Source organism: Anomaloglossus baeobatrachus, chromosome 5 (genome assembly GCF_048569485.1).
Source record: "Anomaloglossus baeobatrachus isolate aAnoBae1 chromosome 5, aAnoBae1.hap1, whole genome shotgun sequence".
Taxonomy (NCBI): Eukaryota; Metazoa; Chordata; class Amphibia; order Anura; family Aromobatidae; genus Anomaloglossus; species Anomaloglossus baeobatrachus.
Genome location: NC_134357.1, coordinates 331690444 through 331713248, shown reverse-complemented (window position 1 = coordinate 331713248; position 22805 = coordinate 331690444). Strand labels below are relative to the sequence as shown.

At 46.4% G+C, this 22805-nt stretch overlaps 1 protein-coding gene across 2 annotated transcripts in view; it reads left to right on the top strand.

Moving 5' to 3' along the window:
* RPRD1B (regulation of nuclear pre-mRNA domain containing 1B) overlaps positions 1 to 22805 on the top strand; it is a 145295-nt gene that overhangs the window by 113888 nt on the left and 8602 nt on the right. For both annotated transcript variants that reach the window (XM_075349809.1, XM_075349808.1), the window contains 2 exons: positions 12073 to 12199; positions 12403 to 12578. In XM_075349809.1, coding sequence (XP_075205924.1) covers positions 12073 to 12199; positions 12403 to 12578 — 303 coding nt within the window. The remainder of the gene's footprint in view (positions 1 to 12072; positions 12200 to 12402; positions 12579 to 22805) is intronic.

Here is a 22805-nt window from a genome sequence, read left to right as displayed (position 1 = left end):
GGGTGAGTGGCATATGTGGGAAGATGGAGCTGCAGGGTGAGTGCATATGAGGGAAGATGGAGCTGCAGGGTGATTGGCATATGTGGGAACATGGAGCTGCAGGGTGAGTGGCATATGTGGGAAGATGGAGCTGCAGGGTGAGTGCATATGAGGGAAGATGGAGCTGCAGGGTGAGTGCATATGAGGGAAGATGGAGCTGCAGGGTGAGTGGCATATGTGGGAAGATGGAGCTGCAGGGTGAGTGGCATATGAGGAAAGATGGAGTTGCAGGGTGAGTGCATATGTGGGAAGATGGAGTTGCAGGGTGAGTGCATATGAAGGAAGATGGAGCTGCAGGGTGAGTGCATATGAGGGAAGATGGAGCTGCAGGGTGAGTGGCATATGAGGGAAGATGGAGCTGCAGGGTGAGTGGCATATGAGGGAAGATGGAGCTGCAGGGTGAGTGGCATATGAGGGAAGATGGAGCTGCAGGGTGAGTGGCATATGAGGGAAGATGGAGCTGCAGGGTGAGTGCATATGAGGGAAGATGGAGCTGCAGGGTGAGTGGCATATGTGGGAAGATGGAGCTGCAGGGTGAGTGGCATATGAGGGAAGATGGAGTTGCAGGGTGAGTGGCATATGAGGGAAGATGGAGCTGCAGGGTGAGTGCATATGAGGGAAGATGGAGCTGCAGGGTGAGTGCATATGAGGGAAGATGGAGCTGCAGGGTGAGTGGCATATGTGGGAAGATGGAGCTGCAGGGTGAGTGGCATATGAGGGAAGATGGAGTTGCAGGGTGAGTGCATATGTGGGAAGATGGAGCTGCAGGGTGAGTGGCATATGAGGGAAGATGGAGCTGCAGGGTGAGTGGCATATGTGGGAAGATGGAGCTGCAGGGTGAGTGGCATATATGGGAAGATGGAGCTGCAGGGTGAGTGGCATATGAGGTAAGATGGAGCTGCAGGGTGAGTGGCATATGAGGGAAGATGGAGCTGCAGGGTGAGTGGCATATGTGGGAAGATGGAGCTGCAGGGTGAGTGGCATATATGGGAAGATGGAGCTGCAGGGTGAGTGGCATATGAGGTAAGATGGAGCTGCAGGGTGAGTGGCATATGAGGGAAGATGGAGCTGCAGGGTGAGTGGCATATGAGGGAAGATGGAGCTGCAGGGTGAGTGGCATATGAGGGAAGATGGAGCTGCAGGGTGAGTGCATATGAGGGAAGATGGAGCTGCAGGGTGAGTGGCATATGAGGGAAGATGGAGCTGCAGGGTGAGTGGCATATGAGGGAAGATGGAGCTGCAGGGTGAGTGGCATATGAGGGAAGATGGAGCTGCAGGGTGAGTGCATATGAGGGAAGATGGAGCTGCAGGGTGAGTGCATATGAGGGAAGATGGAGCTGCAGGGTGAGTGCATATGAGGGAAGATGGAGCTGCAGGGTGAGTGCATATGAGGGAAGATGGAGCTGCAGGGTGAGTGCATATGAGGGAAGATGGAGCTGCAGGCTGAGTGGCATATGTGGGAAGATGGAGCTGCAGGGTGAGTGGCATATGTGGGAAGATGGAGCTGCAGGGTGAGTGCATATGAGGGAAGATGGAGCTGCAGGGTGATTGGCATATGTGGGAACATGGAGCTGCAGGGTGAGTGGCATATGTGGGAAGATGGAGCTGCAGGGTGAGTGCATATGAGGGAAGATGGAGCTGCAGGGTGAGTGCATATGAGGGAAGATGGAGCTGCAGGGTGAGTGGCATATGTGGGAAGATGGAGCTGCAGGGTGAGTGGCATATGAGGAAAGATGGAGTTGCAGGGTGAGTGCATATGTGGGAAGATGGAGTTGCAGGGTGAGTGCATATGAAGGAAGATGGAGCTGCAGGGTGAGTGCATATGAGGGAAGATGGAGCTGCAGGGTGAGTGGCATATGAGGGAAGATGGAGCTGCAGGGTGAGTGGCATATGAGGGAAGATGGAGCTGCAGGGTGAGTGGCATATGAGGGAAGATGGAGCTGCAGGGTGAGTGCATATGAGGGAAGATGGAGCTGCAGGGTGAGTGCATATGAGGGAAGATGGAGCTGCAGGGTGAGTGGCATATGTGGGAAGATGGAGCTGCAGGGTGAGTGGCATATGAGGGAAGATGGAGTTGCAGGGTGAGTGCATATGTGGGAAGATGGAGCTGCAGGGTGAGTGGCATATGAGGGAAGATGGAGCTGCAGGGTGAGTGGCATATGTGGGAAGATGGAGCTGCAGGGTGAGTGGCATATATGGGAAGATGGAGCTGCAGGGTGAGTGGCATATGAGGTAAGATGGAGCTGCAGGGTGAGTGGCATATGAGGGAAGATGGAGCTGCAGGGTGAGTGGCATATGTGGGAAGATGGAGCTGCAGGGTGAGTGGCATATATGGGAAGATGGAGCTGCAGGGTGAGTGGCATATGAGGTAAGATGGAGCTGCAGGGTGAGTGGCATATGAGGGAAGATGGAGCTGCAGGGTGAGTGGCATATGAGGGAAGATGGAGCTGCAGGGTGAGTGGCATATGAGGGAAGATGGAGCTGCAGGGTGAGTGCATATGAGGGAAGATGGAGCTGCAGGGTGAGTGGCATATGAGGGAAGATGGAGCTGCAGGGTGAGTGGCATATGAGGGAAGATGGAGCTGCAGGGTGAGTGGCATATGAGGGAAGATGGAGCTGCAGGGTGAGTGGCATATGTGGGAAGATGGAGCTGCAGGGTGAGTGGCATATGTGGGAAGATGGAGCTGCAGGGTGAGTGGCATATATGGGAAGATGGAGCTGCAGGGTGAGTGGCATATGAGGTAAGATGGAGCTGCAGGGTGAGTGGCATATGAGGGAAGATGGAGCTGCAGGGTGAGTGGCATATGAGGGAAGATGGAGCTGCAGGGTGAGTGGCATATGAGGGAAGATGGAGCTGCAGGGTGAGTGCATATGAGGGAAGATGGAGCTGCAGGGTGAGTGGCATATGAGGGAAGATGGAGCTGCAGGGTGAGTGGCATATGAGGGAAGATGGAGCTGCAGGGTGAGTGGCATATGAGGGAAGATGGAGCTGCAGGGTGAGTGGCATATGTGGGAAGATGGAGCTGCAGGGTGAGTGGCATATGAGGGAAGATGGAGTTGCAGGGTGAGTGCATATGTGGGAAGATGGAGCTGCAGGGTGAGTGGCATATGAGGGAAGATGGAGCTGCAGGGTGAGTGGCATATGAGGGAAGATGGAGCTGCAGGGTGAGTGGCATATGAGGGAAGATGGAGCTGCAGGGTGAGTGCATATGAGGGAAGATGGAGCTGCAGGGTGAGTGCATATGAGGGAAGATGGAGCTGCAGGGTGAGTGGCATATGTGGGAAGATGGAGCTGCAGGGTGAGTGGCATATGTGGGAAGATGGAGCTGCAGGGTGAGTGGCATATGAGGGAAGATGGAGCTGCAGGGTGAGTGGCATATGTGGGAAGATGGAGCTGCAGGGTGAGTGGCATATGTGGGAAGATGGAGCTGCAGGGTGAGTGGCATATGTGGGAAGATGGAGCTGCAGGGTGAGTGGCATATGAGGGAAGATGGAGCTGCAGGGTGAGTGGCATATGTGGGAAGATGGAGCTGCAGGGTGAGTGGCATATGTGGGAAGATGGAGCTGCAGGGTGAGTGGCATATGAAGGAAGATGGAGCTGCAGGGTGAGTGCATATGAGGGAAGATGGAGCTGCAGGGTGAGTGGCATATGAGGGAAGATGGAGCTGCAGGGTGAGTGGCATATGTGGGAAGATGGAGCTGCAGGGTGAGTGGCATATGAGGGAAGATGGAGCTGCAGGGTGAGTGGCATATGTGGGAAGATGGAGCTGCAGGGTGAGTGGCATATGTGGGAAGATGGAGCTGCAGGGTGAGTGGCATATGAAGGAAGATGGAGCTGCAGGGTGAGTGCATATGAGGGAAGATGGAGCTGCAGGGTGAGTGCATATGAGGGAAGATGGAGCTGCAGGGTGAGTGCATATGAGGGAAGATGGAGCTGCAGGGTGAGTGGCATATGTGGGAACATGGAGCTGCAGGGTGAGTGGCATATGTGGGAACATGGAGCTGCAGGGTGAGTGGCATATGAGGGAAGATGGAGCTGCAGGGTGAGTGCATATGAGGGAAGATGGAGCTGCAGGGTGAGTGCATATGAGGGAAGATGGAGCTGCAGGGTGAGTGCATATGAGGGAAGATGGAGCTGCAGGGTGAGTGCATATGAGGGAAGATGGAGCTGCAGGGTGAGTGCATATGAGGGAAGATGGAGCTGCAGGGTGAGTGCATATGAGGGAAGATGGAGCTGCAGGCTGAGTGGCATATGTGGGAAGATGGAGCTGCAGGGTGAGTGGCATATGTGGGAAGATGGAGTTGCAGGGTGAGTGGCATATGAGGGAAGATGGAGCTGCAGGGTGAGTGGCATATGAGGGAAGATGGAGCTGCAGGGTGAGTGGCATATGAGGGAAGATGGAGCTGCAGGGTGAGTGCATATGAGGGAAGATGGAGCTGCAGGCTGAGTGGCATATGTGGGAAGATGGAGCTGCAGGGTGAGTGGCATATGTGGGAAGATGGAGTTGCAGGGTGAGTGGCATATGAGGGAAGATGGAGCTGCAGGGTGAGTGGCATATGAGGGAAGATGGAGCTGCAGGGTGAGTGGCATATGAGGGAAGATGGAGTTGCAGGGTGAGTGGCATATGAGGGAAGATGGAGTTGCAGGGTGAGTGGCATATGAGGGCTGCAGACTGACAGAAGGATGTGAAGGGGTGCAGAGTGTTTGAGAGGGGTAAGTTGGGGTACAGGCAGGGTGAGATATGTGGGCAGGGTGTGTGACATGGGGGTGTAGTGTGTGTGATATGGGGGTGCAGGCTGTATGGGGTGTAGTGTGTGTGATATGGGGGTGCAGGCTATATGCGGAGCAGGGTGTGTGACATATAAGGGTGTAGTATATTACAGGTGTGCTATATGGAGGTGTATATAGTGGTGTAGTATATGGGGGTATAGTGATGTAGTATATTACAGGTGTGCTATATGGAGGTGTAGTATATTACAGGTGTACTATATGGAGGCGTAGTATATTACAGGTGTGCTCTATGGAGGTGTAGTATATTACAGGTGTGCTATATGGAGGTGTAGTATATTACAGGTGTGCTATATAGGGGTGTAGTGATGTAGTATATTACAGGTGTGCTATATGGAGGTGTAGTATATTACAGGTGTGCTATATAGGGGTGTAGTGATGTAGTATATTACAGGTGTGCTATATAGGGGTGTAGTGATGTAGTATATTACAGGTGTATATAGGGGTGTAGTGATGTAGTATATTACAGGTGTACTATATGGAGTTGTAGTATATTACAGGTGTGCTATATAGAGGTGTAGTATATTACAGGTGTGCTATATGGAGGTGTAGTATATTACAGGTGTACTATATGGGGGTGTACTATATTACAGGTGTAGTATATGGGGTGTAGTGATGTAGTATATTACAGGTGTACTATATGGAGGTGTATATTACAGGTGTGCTATATGGAGTTGTAGTATATTACAGGTGTGCTATATGGAGGTGTATATTACAGGTGTGCTATATGGATGTGTAGTATATTACAGGTGTACTATATGGGGGTGTACTATATTACAGGTGTAGTATATGGGGTGTAGTGATGTAGTATATTACAGGTGTACTATATAGGGGTGTAATGATGTAGTATATCGGAGGTGTATTATATAGTGGTGTAGTATAATACAGGTGTATATGGGGGTGTAGTATATTACAGGTATATGGAGGGAGTGTAGTATAATACAGGTGTAGTATATAGGGGTGTAGTGGTGTAATTTATTACAGGTGTAGTATATGGAGGGGGTGTAGTGATGTAGTATATTGGGTAGAACTGAGGTAATTATATTAGTCCGGCCCTCTAAACCAATCCCAATTTCTCATGCGGCCCCATGGGAAAATTAATTGCCCACCCCTGCAGTAGAGGATCAGGCAGGTGGGGGAGCGGACTCCTGATCATCTGACTTCGTTGAGTGTATTATTACTGTAGTGATCAGGCAGGTGGGGAGCGGACTACTGATCATCTGGCTCCAGTTTAATCGTATGAACGTATATCTTACCATCATATAAAAATAAACACCAGACAATAGACAGTGATTGAAAAATATCAAAAGGATAAAAATCAAATTTGAATATCAAGATTTTCTATATATGCAATAGCGTTATCATTTACAATATAGAAATCCTTCTTGTCACCATGGTAGGATCTCAGGGGGCGCTCCTCAACAATGTGCTGGATAGTTTGACGATCTGCTCCACAGTCACAGGTCGGAGAGTCATATTTTCCCCACTTATACATAAAATCTGCACAGACGCCAAAGTTTGTTCTGATACGATTTAGAGTAACCCATGTTTTCCTTGGTAGATTGAAGCCTGGTGGAGGGTTTTGTAAATTAGGGAACATTTGGGGATCACCTTCTACTACATTGACCCAAAGTTCTCGCCATTTCTCCTCTAAATTGAAGTCTTGTTCATGCAAGGTGATTGCAGTTCGGATGGGTGGATGTCTTGATTTCAATCGTTGTATTGTAACATCTCTGATATTTTGGTGTATTGGAAGTTTTTCATTATTCACTACTTTAGTGTACTCTTTAAGTAGGAGCTTTTGTCTTCTTAGATTTGCGGGTGCGATATGACCCAGCACAGGTAACCAGTGAACAGGTGTAGGTCTAATAGCACCAGATATTATACGCAAAGAGTTGTTCAGCTGAGTGTCAATTAAGTTTACATGACAGCTATTTAACCATGCTGGAGCACAGTATTCTGCAGCAGAGTACACCAGGGCAAGAGTAGATGTTCTCAAAACAGATGTTGCCGAGCCCCATGAGGATCCACAAAGTTTCTGAATAATATTATTACGTGCTTTCAGTTTCTGTGCCAATTTATCCAGATGGGATTTAAAAGTTAGACTTCTATCAAGGATTACACCTAAGTACTTAGGATTGAAATTGTGTTTAACAGATTGGCCTTCAAATTGTACTTTAAGTTCAGTCTTGGCACTTGCATTGTGTAAATGAAAGCAACAAACTTCCGTTTTTGATGGGTTAGGTTTTAATCTCCATTGTCGGAAGTACTTTCCCATTACACTAAGATCTTTTATAAGAACATCCTCTGCTTCCTCCATTGTTTTGCTCAGTCATTGGCATATCCAAATTTCCGTGACACTGTTTTAGGAATATCAGCTAGGTACAGGGCAAACAGGAGAGGTGCCAGCACCGATCCCTGGGCCAGTCCGTTGTTTAAAGATTTCTTACAACTGGTTGAATCGCCCATAATAAGATGAAAAGTTCGATTTGCAATCATATTGTTCAAGAGGTACATCATTTTCTTACATGGAATCACCTTCAGAAATGTATATAAAAGTCCTTCCCTCCACACAGTATCATATGCAGCAGAGAGATCGATAAACGCCACTGACACTTTCTTGTTCTTCTGGAATTCAGCTTCAATGAGAGTTGTCAAAGCTAAGACTTGGTCACTACAGTTTCGAGCAGGTCTGAAGCCGGCTTGCTCTATAGCAGACCTGGGCAAGGGGCGGCCCGCGGGCCACATCTGGCCCGCCTGCTCTCTGTGACCGGCCCGCCCGTCTTCAGCCAGTGCAGTGGAGCCGGGCTGCAGCGTGCCGAGCAGGGAGAGATCCTGTGCAGGTCCGCCGCACAGTCAGTGCAGGCAGCAGAACGCAGGAGTCTTTCCTCTGTTCCCTGCCGGCACTAATTGTCAGTGACACGCGCGCGCTCTGACGTTGTCAGTACTGCGCTGCGTGTGTCATTTCAAAAGTTCCCACCGGCAGAAGAAGCAGCACAGCAGACGGAATAATTCATCTTGCAGGACCTGCGATGATGTCACGCCCATGTGACTGTGTGGAAGGAGACACAGGATGCCGGGCAGAAAGCAAAGATACTGAATCCTGAAGGAGATGTGGACACATGATGACTGGTAATGAGAAAAGAGGGGACATGAGGGGGAGGGGGCTGCAGGGTGAGTGCATATGAGGGAAGATGGAGTTGCAGGGTGAGTGGCATATGAGGGAAGATGGAGCTGCAGGGTGAGTGCATATGAGGGAAGATGGAGCTGCAGGGTGAGTGGCATATGTGGGAAGATGGAGCTGCAGGGTGAGTGGCATATGTGGGAAGATGGAGCTGCAGGGTGAGTGCATATGAGGGAAGATGGAGCTGCAGGGTGAGTGGCATATGTGGGAAGATGGAGTTGCAGGGTGAGTGGCATATGAGGGAAGATGGAGCTGCAGGGTGAGTGGCATATGAGGGAAGATGGAGTTGCAGGGTGAGTGCATATGTGGGAAGATGGAGTTGCAGGGTGAGTGGCATATGAGGTAAGATGGAGTTGCAGGGTGAGTGGCATATGAGGGAAGATGGAGTTGCAGGGTGAGTGCATATGTGGGAAGATGGAGTTGCAGGGTGAGTGGCATATGAGGGAAGATGGAGCTGCAGGGTGAGTGGCATATGAGGGAAGATGAAGTTGCAGGGTGAGTGGCATATGTGGGAAGATGGAGTTGCAGGGTGAGTGCATATGAGGGAAGATGGAGCTGCAGGGTGAGTGGCATATGTGGGAAGATGGAGCTGCAGGGTGAGTGGCATATGTGGGAAGATGGAGCTGCAGGGTGAGTGCATATGAGGGAAGATGGAGCTGCAGGGTGAGTGGCATATGTGGGAAGATGGAGCTGCAGGGTGAGTGGCATATGTGGGAAGATGGAGCTGCAGGGTGAGTGCATATGAGGGAAGATGGAGCTGCAGGGTGAGTGGCATATGTGGGAAGATGGAGTTGCAGGGTGAGTGGCATATGAGGGAAGATGGAGCTGCAGGGTGAGTGGCATATGAGGGAAGATGGAGTTGCAGGGTGAGTGCATATGTGGGAAGATGGAGTTGCAGGGTGAGTGGCATATGAGGTAAGATGGAGTTGCAGGGTGAGTGGCATATGAGGGAAGATGGAGTTGCAGGGTGAGTGCATATGTGGGAAGATGGAGTTGCAGGGTGAGTGGCATATGAGGGAAGATGGAGCTGCAGGGTGAGTGGCATATGAGGGAAGATGAAGTTGCAGGGTGAGTGCATATGTGGGAAGATGGAGTTGCAGGGTGAGTGGCATATGAGGTAAGATGGAGTTGCAGGGTGAGTGGCATATGAGGGAAGATGGAGTTGCAGGGTGAGTGCATATGTGGGAAGATGGAGCTGCAGGGTGAGTGCATATATGGGAAGATGGAGCTGCAGGGTGAGTGCATATGAAGGAAGATGGAGCTGCAGGGTGAGTGGCATATGAGGGAAGATGGAGTTGCAGGGTGAGTGCATATGTGGGAAGATGGAGTTGCAGGGTGAGTGGCATATGAGGGCTGCAGACTGACAGAAGGATGTGAAGGGGTGCAGAGTGTTTGAGAGGGGTAAGTTGGGGTTCAGGCAGGGTGAGATATGTGGCCGGGTGTGTGACATATGGGGGTGTAGTGTGGGTGATATGGGGGTGCAGGCTGTATGGGGTGTATTGTGTGTGATATGGGGGTGCAGGCTGTATGGGGTGTAGTGTGTGTGATATGGGGGTGCAGGCTGTATGGGCAGCAGGGTGTGTGACATATGGGGGTGTAGTATATTACAGGTGTGCTATATGGAGGTGTAGTATATTACAGGTGTACTATATGGAGGCGTAGTATATTACAGGTGTGCTATATGGAGGTGTATATTACAGGTGTGCTCTATGGAGGTGTAGTATATTACAGGTGTGCTCTATGGAGGTGTAGTATATTACAGGTGTGCTATATAGGGGTGTAGTGATGTAGTATATTACAGGTGTGCTATATGGAGGTGTAGTATATTACAGGTGTGCTATATAGGGGTGTAGTGATGTAGTATATTACAGGTGTGCTATATGGAGGTGTAGTATATTACAGGTGTGCTATATAGGGGTGTAGTGATGTAGTATATTACAGGTGTGCTATATGGAGGTGTAGTATATTACAGGTGTACTATATGGGGGTGTACTATATTACAGGTGTAGTGATGTAGTATATTACAGGTGTACTATATGGAGGTGTATATTACAGGTGTGCTATATGGAGTTGTAGTATATTACAGGTGTGCTATATGGAGGTGTATATTACAGGTGTGCTATATGGAGTTGTATATTACAGGTGTACTATATGGAGGTGTATATTACAGGTGTACTATATGGAGGTGTATATTACAGGTGTGCTATATGGAGGTGTAGTATATTACAGGTGTGCTATATAGGGGTGTAGTGATGTAGTATATTACAGGTGTGCTATATGGAGGTGTAGTATATTACAGGTGTGCTATATAGGGGTGTAGTGATGTAGTATATTACAGGTGTGCTATATGGAGGTGTAGTATATTACAGGTGTACTATATGGGGGTGTACTATATTACAGGTGTAGTGATGTAGTATATTACAGGTGTACTATATGGAGGTGTATATTACAGGTGTGCTATATGGAGTTGTATATTACAGGTGTACTATATGGAGGTGTATATTACAGGTGTACTATATGGAGGTGTATATTACAGGTGTGCTATATGGAGTTGTAGTATATTACAGGTGTGCTATATGGAGGTGTATATTACAGGTGTGCTATATGAATGTGTAGTATATTACAGATGTACTATATGGGGGTGTACTATATTACAGGTGTAGTATATGGGGTGTAGTGATGATGTATATTACAGGTGTACTATATGGAGGTGTAGTATATTACAGGTGTGCTATATGGAGGTGTATTATATTACAGATGTAGTATATGGGGTGTAGTGATGTAGTATATTACAGGTGTACTATATAGGGGTGTAATGATGTAGTATATCGGAGGTGTATTATATAGTGGTGTAGTATAATACAGGTGTATATGGGGGTGTAGTATATTACAGGTATATGGAGGGAGTGTAGTATAATACAGGTGTAGTATATAGGGGTGTAATGATGTAGTATATCGGAGGTGTATTATATAGTGGTGTAGTATAATACAGGTATATATGGGGGTGTAGTATATTACAGGTATATGGAGGGAGTGTAGTATAATACAGGTGTATATGGGGGTGTAGTATATTACAGGTATATGAAGGGAGTGTAGTATAATACAGGTGTAGTATATAGGGGTTTAGTGGTGTAGTTTATTACAGGTGTAGTATATGGAGGGGTGTAGTGATGTAGTATATTGGGTAGAACTGAGGTAATTATATTAGTCCGGCCCTCTAAACCAATCCCAATTTCTCATGCGGCCCCATGGGAAAATTAATTGCCCACCCCTGCTCTAGAAGTTACAGATGAAGGGGAGATTAGAGACAGGTCTGTAGTTAGTAGCAGGGTTCTGATGGAGATGAGTTTATTTTATTGAGTAATAACTGATGTTTGGAAGTGGAGGGAAGGCTCCTAGAAGTTAGTCAATTTCTTGAAGCTGGCCTTGTAATGTTTCTTCCTATCACTTTTACCCAAGTTTCAATGGATTTATTAAAAACTGTTACAATATTCTTGGAAATATACTATAATTGGATGCATTTGCTGTGGTTTTGCTCCTTAAACCTTCCATCGGGGCCATGGATTCCTCCTACCGATGCAGGTGTCGCAGCACGAGCCCCCTGCCACCATTTCGCACATAAGGACATGTGTACACATTTCTCACATTTGCTCTGCAGCGCCAATAAATTTGCCAGGCTCCAATTAAAACTCCAGAGAGATCTGTGTCAAACCGGTGATGCATTTTTAGTGTAAGGTTTCTCGTTTCATCTTAAATGTGTTTGTAGAAGTGTTGGAAAAATTGCTTGTAGATGTAAAATTATAAAAAAAAAAATGTAAATGCTACATGGTGGTGACAAAATTCAGGTTTTGCTGGAGATAAAATGGATTTACTGCTTAAATAATACATCATGGCTGTGAGCGGAGTGTGCATGGATCTCATTAGAGGCTCCGATTCAGGCAGTGAATTTTAGCCAGACTTAAATGCAATTTATTTTAGTCTTTTTATGAATAATTTAGGAAGCTTGGATGCATACTTCCTTCTAGATCTTTTATCTAGTGTGCATTTTTGTCTCTTGTAGACTGAAGATCTCATTAAAGCTCTGCAGGATCTGGAGAATGCCGCTTCTGGAGATGCCACCGTTAGGCAGAAGATTGCATCCCTTCCTCAAGAAGTCCAGGATGTATCCTTACTGGAAAAGATCACCGGTAAGACCATCTGTCTGGTTGGCAACCCTTGGTTAAAAGGTGACCGCTAGTGTCCGGTCAATATTGTCCATGGAGCTTTTATGCAGATGTCTAGCCTCCATGGTTCCGGAGCTCTGGCCATGCTTCCAGCACTGATATGGATATAGCAATCTAGTCTAGATTGGAGGCAAGAAACTTGGTAAATTTGTATATGTATTTTTCAGATAAAGAGGCAGCAGAGCGTCTTTCCAAGACAGTAGATGAGGCCTGTCTCCTGCTGGCAGAGTATAATGGGCGACTGGCGGCAGAATTAGATGATCGAAGGCAGTTGGCACGAATGTTAATGGAGTACACACAGAGTCAAAAAGAAGCTCTGACCAACAAGGAGAAGAAACTGGAGGTAAGGATGCATCTGTGAGATCTGCTCAGGTTCACCTATGTTCAGGCTTGCGGTTTCCACCAGTCTTTTAAGAATTTTGAAGAACCTCATTATAAGTCAATGGCATTCCTCATTGAAGAGTATCTGGTATAGATTGCATTGTTTCTTCGTCAATGGAAGCCATGTCGCTATCCTGAACAGAGCCTTCCAGCAACTGATTGAACTCTTCAGTGGTAGCATTTACAAGTTTTCACCATTACTATTACTCTTTATTTATGATAATACACTGAACAAAAATATAAGCTCAACATTTGTTTTTGCTCCCATTTTTCATGAGCTGAACCCTAAGATTTAACACTCTCAAATATTGTTCATAGAAATGTCTAAATCTCTGTTATTGAGCACTACTTCTTCTCCTTTGCCGAAATTATCCATCCACCTCACAGGTGTGGCATATCAAGATGCTGATTAGACAGCATGATTATTGCACAGGTGTGCCTTAGGCTGGCCACAATAAAAGGCCACTCTAAAATGTGCAGTTTTATCACATAGCACAATGCCACAGATGTCACAAGTTCTGAGGGTGTGAGCAGTTGGCATGTGTCCACCAGAGCTATTGCCTGTAAATTGAAAGTTCATTTCTCTACCATAAGCTGTCTACAAAGACGTTTCAGAGAATTCGGCATTATATCCAACTGTTTTCACAACCGCAGACCACGTGTAACCACACTAGCCCAGGACCTCCATATCTAGCATCCCCACGTCCAAGGTCGTCTGAGACCAGCCACCCGGACAGCTGCTGCAACAATCAGTTTGCATAACCAAAACATTTCTGCACAGACTGTCAGAGTCAGGGAAGCTCTTCTGCTGCTCATTGTCCTCGTCGGAGTCTCCACCTGACTTGGTTGTCGTAATCGACTTGAGTGAGCAAATACTAACATTCAATAGCATCTGGCACTTTGGCAAAGTATTCTGTTCACGGATGAATTCTAATTCATAGGGTAGATGGCAGACTGGCATGTAAGCATCACATGGGTGAGCGGTTTGCTAATGTCAAAGGCGTGAATCGAGCGGCCCGTAGTGGTGGTGCGGTTATAGTATGAGCAGGAGTATGTTATGTACAATGAACACAGGTGCATTATATTGATGCCATTTTGAATGCACAGATACCGTGATGAGATCATGAGGTCCATTGTTGTGCCGTTCATCCACGACCATCACTGCATGTTGCAGCATGATAATGCACGGCCAGATGTTGCAAGGATCTGTACACAAATCTTGGAAGCTGAAAAACCCTAGTAGTTACCTGGCCAGTATACTCACCAGACATGACACCGATTTAGAGCATGTTCAAGATGCACTGGATCGGTGTAGACAACAGCATGATCAAGTTCCTACCAATATCCAACAGTCTCGCACAGCCATTGAAGAGGAGTGGACCAACATTTCACTGGCCACAATCAACAACCTGATCGCCTCTCTATGTGAAGGAGGCATTAAATGGTGGTCACACCAGATACTGACTGGTTTTCTGACCCCCCCCCCCCCCAATACTGTAAAACGCACATTCTAGTGTGGCACTTTGTTGTGACCAGCCTACAGGCACCTGTGCAATAATCATGCTGTGTAATCAGCATCTTTACAACATGTGAGGTGGATGGATTATGTCAGTAAAGCTCACTTACTCAGAATTAGGCGATGTCCGCACGCTGCACTTTTGTGGTGAAAAAACTGCATCTTGTGGCAAAAAAAATGCATACTTTTTTAATGCTAGTGTTTATGTATTTTTTTAATCATTAAGGGGGGAAAAAAGCAAAAATAATGGACATGCTGCATTTTGTGGTCACCACAAAATGCAGCCCAAAAAATAGCAACGTGCGCACAGCATATCTGAAATCTCATAGACTTTGCTGGGGAAGGAAAAGCATGCAGCTTGTGGTGACTAAAAGGTCACCTCAAAATGCACCAAAAAAGCATCAAAAACTGCAGTGTGCGCTTGGGGCCTTATACAAATGTGGGGGCAATATTTGCGAGAGAAAGTCCCTCTGTGTACATAGAAAAAGCCTTAGATCTTTGCGTTCAGTTCATGTAAAATGGGAGCAAAAACAAAAGTGTTGTGTTTATATTTTTGTTCAGTGTAGATAATAACCGCTGGTGTTTTGACCTACTGACATTACATAACTAATAAAGGCCTGATAATAAATGGCCTTAAAAGTGTAAGTGCTGTCAAAAAAGAAGCGGTAGCAAGTAGTAAAACCTGCCATGGTGTATACTTAACTAAATATATATATATATATATATATATATATATATATATATATATATATATATATATATATATATATATATTTTATACACACACACATATACATACACACAAATATATATATATATATTTGTGTGTGTGTATAAAATATATATATATATATATATATATATATATATATATATATATATATTTTATACACACACACAAATATATATATATATATTTGTGTGTATGTATATGTGTGTGTGTATAAAATATATATATATATATGTATATATATATCTAATTATTATATACACATATACATACACACGCACATATACATATGTGTGTGTGTGTGTGTATATTTTATATATATATATATATATATATATATATATATATATATATATATGAACACCAATAGTTAGAGAAAAATACCCATATCACATCACAAGTAATTAATCTTTCAAATAGTCTTGTATAGAGATCATACTATATGTGAGGGTATATTGGACCAATAGGACCATTCGGATTCTATATAAATCACCAAAAAAGATTAACCGAACAACAGGTCATAAAAACAATTTTTATTCATGTATAATAAAAAATTAGACATTACATATATGTTTAAAAGGCACACTGTGACTGAAAAAGGGGCGTCACAAAATTACATAATAACACATATTGTCATATAATACCATGTAAGACCATACCGTGGTGTGGGTGAACTAATAGGAGATAGTGCAATCCTATAGTGTATATAATGTAAATACACATATGCCTGAAGTAGTAGTTACCCCCTGAAGAAGACGGCAACGAAACGTGCGCGCGTCGGGGTGTGGGCGTCCATTTTTCCTTACCAGGAGGCAGCATTACATCATTAGTGCGCAGCATGGGGGATGCGCAGCATGGGGGATGGAGCACGATGGGGAGTGCGCAGCATGGGGGATGGAGCACGATGGGGAGTGCGCAGCATGGGGGATGGAGCATGATGGGTGGTGCGCAGCATGGGGGATGGCGCACGATGGGGGGTGCGCAGCATGGGGGATGGAGCACGAATGGGGGGGGTGCGCAGCATGGGGGATGGAGCACGATGGGGGGTGCGCAGCATGGGGGATGGAGCACGATGGGGGTGCACACCTCCCCCCCAAAACACACACACAGCGCCACACGCGCACCGCACAACACACCACACACACACTGGGAACCACAAACACCGCCCTACACAGACACCCAGACACAGACAACGCCGCACACACACAACACACAAACACCGCCGCATACACAAATATACGCACATACCGCGCAACACACACACTGCACAAAACATACCTCCCCCAAAATACACACACGCACTCCACACCTACACAAACCGCGCAACACACACAGCACCACACACACAGAAAGCTGCAGACACACAGCGCTCCACAAACAACGCAACACACATACAACACCGCTCTCACAAACCCCATCACCCAGACAACACCCAGAACATTTACAGCGCCCTACTCAAACACTGGCAACTACACAGAACAACATCGATATATATAACAAAAAACATACATTAACTACACAATAAATTCTAGCATACCCGATGTGTTAGAATTGGGCCACCTTCTAGTATATATATAATTGCCTTATTCTGTCTGTCTGTAACGAAAATGACGTCATTACAGTGACAACCGTCGCATTGGCCGCTGGGCTCTGCCTGACCCCCCCCCACACCCCCCACGGATTGGCCGCTGGGCTCGGCCTGGCCCCGCCTCCACGCATTGGACGCTCTGCCTGGCCCCGCCCCCCCGCACGCATTCCCCGAACCCACACGGAGCCCCGACTCCCAGGTGAGTGCTGCACCCCCGGAAGCCCACACCGGCAAGACAAAGTGGAGAAAAGGCCGAATGTGTGAAACCACTAGCTTACCCTGGCTCCCGGCACACGTGTGCTGGAGCTGGCGTAGGCTGGTAACCATGGTACACATCGGGTAACTATAGAAACCACTTTCCTTAGATACCCAATGTGTAACATGGTTACTAGCTTACCCTGGCACACGTCAGCACTGTCGCTTTGAATAGTTACTTACCTTTTCTCCGCTTTCTCAGATCCTGCGCGCTCCCGTGCACTGTGTACAGTACAGTGGCCGCGCGACAAGCTCCGATCACGTGTTGTCATGTGACCGGAGCATGTGACCAGGAAGTTGCGGCGCGGCCACTGTACTGTACACAGTATACGGCAGCGTGCCGGATGTGTGAAACCACTAGCTTACCCCGGCTCCCGACACATGTGTGCCGGAGCCGGTGTAGGCTGGTAACCATGGTACACATCGGGTAACTATAGAAACAGCTTTCCTTAGCTACCCGATGTGTAACATGGTTACTAGCTTACCCCAGCTCCCGCCACACGTGTGCCGGAGGCGGCGTACACTGTTAACCAGTGTACACATTGGGTAACTATGGAAACCGCTTTACATAGTTACCAGAGCCCCGCCCCCGCACGGATTAGCCGCTCGGCCAGACCCCGCCCCCCGCATGCATTAGACGCTCGGCCTGGCCCTGCCCCCCGCACGCATTCCCCGAACCCACACGGAGCCCCGACTCCCAGGTGGCTGCTGCACCCCCGGAAACCCACACCGGCAACCCAGCCGAGACATACCGTTGCGTTTCTGGGATCGTGCCGGAGCCGGCGTACGCTGGTAACCATGGTACACGTCGGGTAACCATGGAAACCACTTTGCTTAGTTACCCGATTGTGTACCTTGGTTAGCAGCGTATGCCGGCTCCCTGCCCATTATGATCGTTGCTCTCCTGCTGTCAAACACGCCAATGCGTGCTGCACAGCAGGAGACTAGCAAGCAAAAAATGATCCAGCACTGTCGCTTTGAATAGTTACCCGATGTGTACCATGGTTATTAGCTTACCCCGGCACACGTGTGCCGGAGCCGGCGTACGCGGTTAACCAGTGTACACATCGGGTAACTATGGAAACCGCTTTGCATAGTTACCAGATGTGTACCATGGTTACTAGCTTACCCTGGCTCCCTGCCCATTCAGATAGTTGGTCTCCCGCTGTCAAATACGTTGGTCTCCTGCTGTGCAGCACGCATCAGCAAGTACAAAATTAACCAGCACTGTCGCTTTGCATAGTTTCCCTATGTACCATAGTTACCAGCTTACCGTCGTACGCTGGTAGCCATGGTACACAATCCTGTAACTATGGAAAGCGCTTTGCTTACTTACCCGAATGTGTTCTATTGTTGCCAGCTTACCCCGGCTCCTGGCACACGTGTAACCTACATACACATTCTAGACTACCCGATACATTAGAATCGGGCCACCTTCTAGTGTGTGTGTGTGTGTGTATATATATATATTTATTATTATTATTTATTATTATTATAATATAGTATAATCACTCGGATACTATTTCCTTATTCCATTATTTCTTTCTATCTGAAAAATCACCATATATTTCTCTTCCGTTTGGTCATGTAATCTCAGTCACCCTCTCAATAACAAGTGGGTATAATGAAATGACATGGGGTGCACCACACAGATGGTGACAGAAACTTCTATCATTGTTACTGATGCTGACTACATAGCTCCCATCACATAGTTAGAGGAGATCATAGTTGGGCTTCTGTGACTTTATATTTATCATCTATTAACTTAGTTTAGTGAAAGATAGAAGAGTCACATTGTCATCCCATCAGGCAGAGATGGTCCTGTCTGACTGGTCCTTTAATGCTTTGCTGGTGTAACATGGGATATCTAGCAGGGCATAAAGGAATGTAATACAAGGTGAGACCAAGGAATTGAGATGGAGTTTGAAGAGAGGAAAACAGGAGGCTTAATTACAGAGAAGTAAATACACTATTAATGAGGAGAACAAAGTATAATTTGATGGAGGTGCAAAACATGGAGTGCTTCTTTAAGTAAGAATGTTATAGCTCACGTTTTAAATTTTTTACATAAATTTAGACATTTGTAAACTAATGACTGCATTGGAAAAAAGGCAACCAAATGTATACATGTCACAATTCAGTGTTTACATGGAGCCAAACGCCTTTGAGGAACAACACTGGAATATGGCTTTGCCCAGGGGACGCGTAGCTCAGCGGAGTCTGTATCGTCAGTTCCCAGCAGATTCATACTGTATTTGATGAGATGACAAATGGTGGGAAAGTTGAGGGAGGCTGGAGTTTGTTTTTGTTCTGCTCTGACTAATAAACCAAGCATCACAGATGACACAGTGTAGGCCAAGACGTCCAGTAAGGAACTTCTACTATTTATGGTAGTATCTAGAAAATAATTATTGGGTATAGCAAGGTTTTGGAGTATACGTATGTTCTTTAAAAGCTGTTTGAACAGATGTAAAGTATTAACTGTTGTTTTTAGTTATGTAGTAATGAGGTATTTTATCCAAAAGTTATGATCATTCATTCATTCATGCATTCAACCCTTAAATATTCGGTTAGCAGAATTGAACGCTACATTGATCTCATTTTCCAGACTTTTACCAGTCTAACACTCATCCTTCACTTAAACTTTGAGTTTTTCCTCCGTTCTGTATCCAATATCTGGACCCGAATTATGGAGTCTATGGCTATGTGCGCACTGGAAAATGGAATTTTCTCAAGAAAATTCCGCAGGTATTCAAAGATTACCGCACCCGCGGTAAAAAACCGCGGCAAACCGCACCCGAAAACCGCATGCGGTTTGCTGCAGTTTTACCGTGGTATTGTTTGCGGTATTGCCGAGGTTTTGCCGCGTGCGGGTTGGTATGTGCTTTATTGCATTCAATGCAATAAAGTACATTGAAAAAGAAAAAAAAAAAAAGTCATTTCATTCTGAGATAGAGAAATAGACAGAAGAATAGATAGAAGAATAGATAGATAGACAGACAGAGGGATAGATAGGATAGGTAGAGGGATAGATAGAGTCCCTGTGAGCACACTCTGCATTTCTCACGGTCGGCAATGAGTTCACATTACCGGCCGTGGGAAATGCCCTGTGGTTACCTCTGCTGTCTCGCTGCGAGGCTGCATTCAGCGCTGTGTGTCAGTCACGGCTGGATGCAGGCCTCGCAGGACGCCGGAGCTGTGGATTACACCGGAGCTTTGTTTCGGGAGGGGTTAATAAAAGGGTGAACGAGGCTTGTTTGTGTTTTATTTAAAATAAAGGATTTTTCGTTGCGTGTGTTTTTTCACTTTACTTACGGGTTGATCATGTCAGCTGTCACATAGACGCTGCCATGATCAAGCCTGGAGTTAGTGGCAGCGATCCGCCACCATTAACTCCTTGTATTACCCTGACTGCCACTGTTACACGGCTGCAGGAAGAGCCAGGGACACTCCGGTACTGCCGCATAATGCATGCGACAGTCCCGGGGCAGCTGCGGCTGATATTCTCGGCTGCCGGAGGGGGAGTGAGGCGGGGGACATTAACCCTGCCCCTCTCCCTCCCCAGCCTGAGAATACCGGGCCGCCGCTGTGTGCTTACCTCGGCTGGACGGTAAATATACAGCGGAGCCCACGTGTTTTGTTTTCTATATTTCCGTTTGCTTTCTATGTGTGTTCTATGTGTCTGTGTGTGTGTTCTATGTCTGTGTGTGTCTGTGATCTGTGTGCGTTTACTCTCTGCACGGCTTCCTCTTCCTGTAATGACATCACTTCCCTGCAAACCGCAGACAAGCAATGTACATTACCGGAGGTAAACCGCGAAATACCGCAGGGAATAACGCAGGAAAACACAGTGAACCGCACAGAATTTGCTGCCTGCGTTATTCCCTGCGGGATTTCACGATTACATTGGAGTCAATGGAGTGAAATCCCGCAGCGATGTGCGGAAAAGAATTGACATGCAATTGTTTTTGCTGCGGGAATCCCGCAGCAAAACATGCAGCTGTCAAAATCCGCCTAGTGCGCACATGATTTTTTTTTCCCATAGGTTTTGCTGGTGATTCACTGCAGAGATGTTATGAACATTTTCTGCAGCGAAACATGCAGCAAAACCGCAGGAAATCCGCGGCTAAATCCGGTAAGTGCGCACATAGCCTATAGGAGAAATCTGTGGCATCAATGTACTTCCATGATTGTAAGGTAAAATTAGATCTTAAAGGGGTTGACCACTACTCTGAAAACCCCTTCTCAATCTCAATGTTGCCCCCGTTAAAATAGTACTTATACTCCCCTCCCGTGACGGCGCTGTTCCAGCAGTAATGGCATTCACTTTCCCGGGGCTTACATAAAGTTATGTCACCCGAGCCCTGCGCCCAGCACTGACTTCATATCCTCGCACCCGGACAAATCAAACATCAAGAAGTAGTGAGCGCTGCGGCTGGTTACTCCGTTTTTATTGATGTTTAATGAGTCCAAAGGCGGGGAAAGCCAGCACTGATTAGATGCAAGGACCACTTGACTTAACAACTTCACTTGAACCCATGAGAGCAAATGACAACACTGCTGGAACAGCGCCGCCACGGGAGGTGAGTATAGGCTTTTTTATTTTGAGAAACCGATTCAGAAGGGGTTATCAGAGTAGTGGACAACTCCTTTAAAGAGGTCTAATGTTATGTCTAGTTTGAAATCATTTTAAGGATTCTGGAGTTCTGAGTCATCACTGCCTGTAACCCATACTGCAAGTCCAGACCCAACATAGTGCAAAGCTTTACATGGTATCGTAGAAGAAATTATGGTCACATTAGTAGGAGTCCTAGTTAGAGCTTGTTTCTGGAATACAACCTCCTACACTTAGCCTTACAATGCTCTAGGGTAGTCACGTCACACACTTAGAAAGCCCACATGGGTTCTTCTGACGTGTTCCCCACGAAATAAAAAATATAAAGCATCTTTTCTCAAAACACTGCACGTTTTGATGTTTTGTTTTTTTTATTCTGGAAATATGAGAATTAATTGACAGCTGGGTGTTATCCTTTTTGGGTGTTACCAGTTTAGAGCCTGTTCCTTCACTGTCTGACAAGATCTAATCATTGGTGGCACTAGCAGACAGTGGCAAGTCATACCCCTTTGAGGAGAAATGGCAACACCCAGTTGTCAGTTTTCTTTAGATCTCTCCAGAAGGAATAACCAAGGAGTACGATAAGAGTTCTTCGAAGAGATGCTGTAGAATTATTTCTAGTCTTGACCAAATCTCTTGATATTCGATTTGAGTGAACGAAAGACCCGACCAGAAGTGGCCAGAGGTCTGGAATGAAGACAAAAGATTGGAAAACCAGTGGTGGCAGGACTGGTATGGGAGGGCAGAGGGATGTGGAGTATAAGATTTTTTTTTTTTCTTTAATCTCTTCTTGGTAATGTTAGATTCAGTAAAATGGCGGCCCGGATACAAGTTTTCTACATTCACTTGAATTGAATCCATATTTTGGGGAAAATTCTAAGTGATTTTGATTTGCCTAGACTCAAATCGCTCTTGACATAGATACAAGTATTTATTGAAACAGACCAGTCAGGAGAGGTGACAGATCCTCTTTAAGAAGTTGGCAAACAATTCTGTCACCAGGATTTCCCATCTCTCCAAAGGACTGGGCATGTTGAAATTCAATATGGCCAATCCTACTCCCCAGAATATCTAACATGAGAGGAGATGTGTGCGAAATGAAAACCTGCATGTTTTGCCATTGTGTGTAAGGTATATTGTTGTCTCTTTCACTATGCTGTACCATGTCATCATACTTTCTTCCCTGTCACTATTCCTATTACACCTCTCTCGCCATGCCTTACCATGTCATCATGCTTTCTTCCCTGTCCTAGTCACTATTCCTATTACACCTTTCTCGCCATGCCTTACCATGTCATCATGCTTTCTTCCCTAAACCAGTCACTATTCCTATTACACCTCTCTCGCCATGCCTTACCATGTCATCATGCTTTCTTCCCTGTCCCAGTCACTATTCCTATTACACCTCTCTCGCCATGCCTTACCATGTCATCATGCTTTCTTCCCTGTCCTAGTCACTATTCCTATTACACCTCTACCGCTATG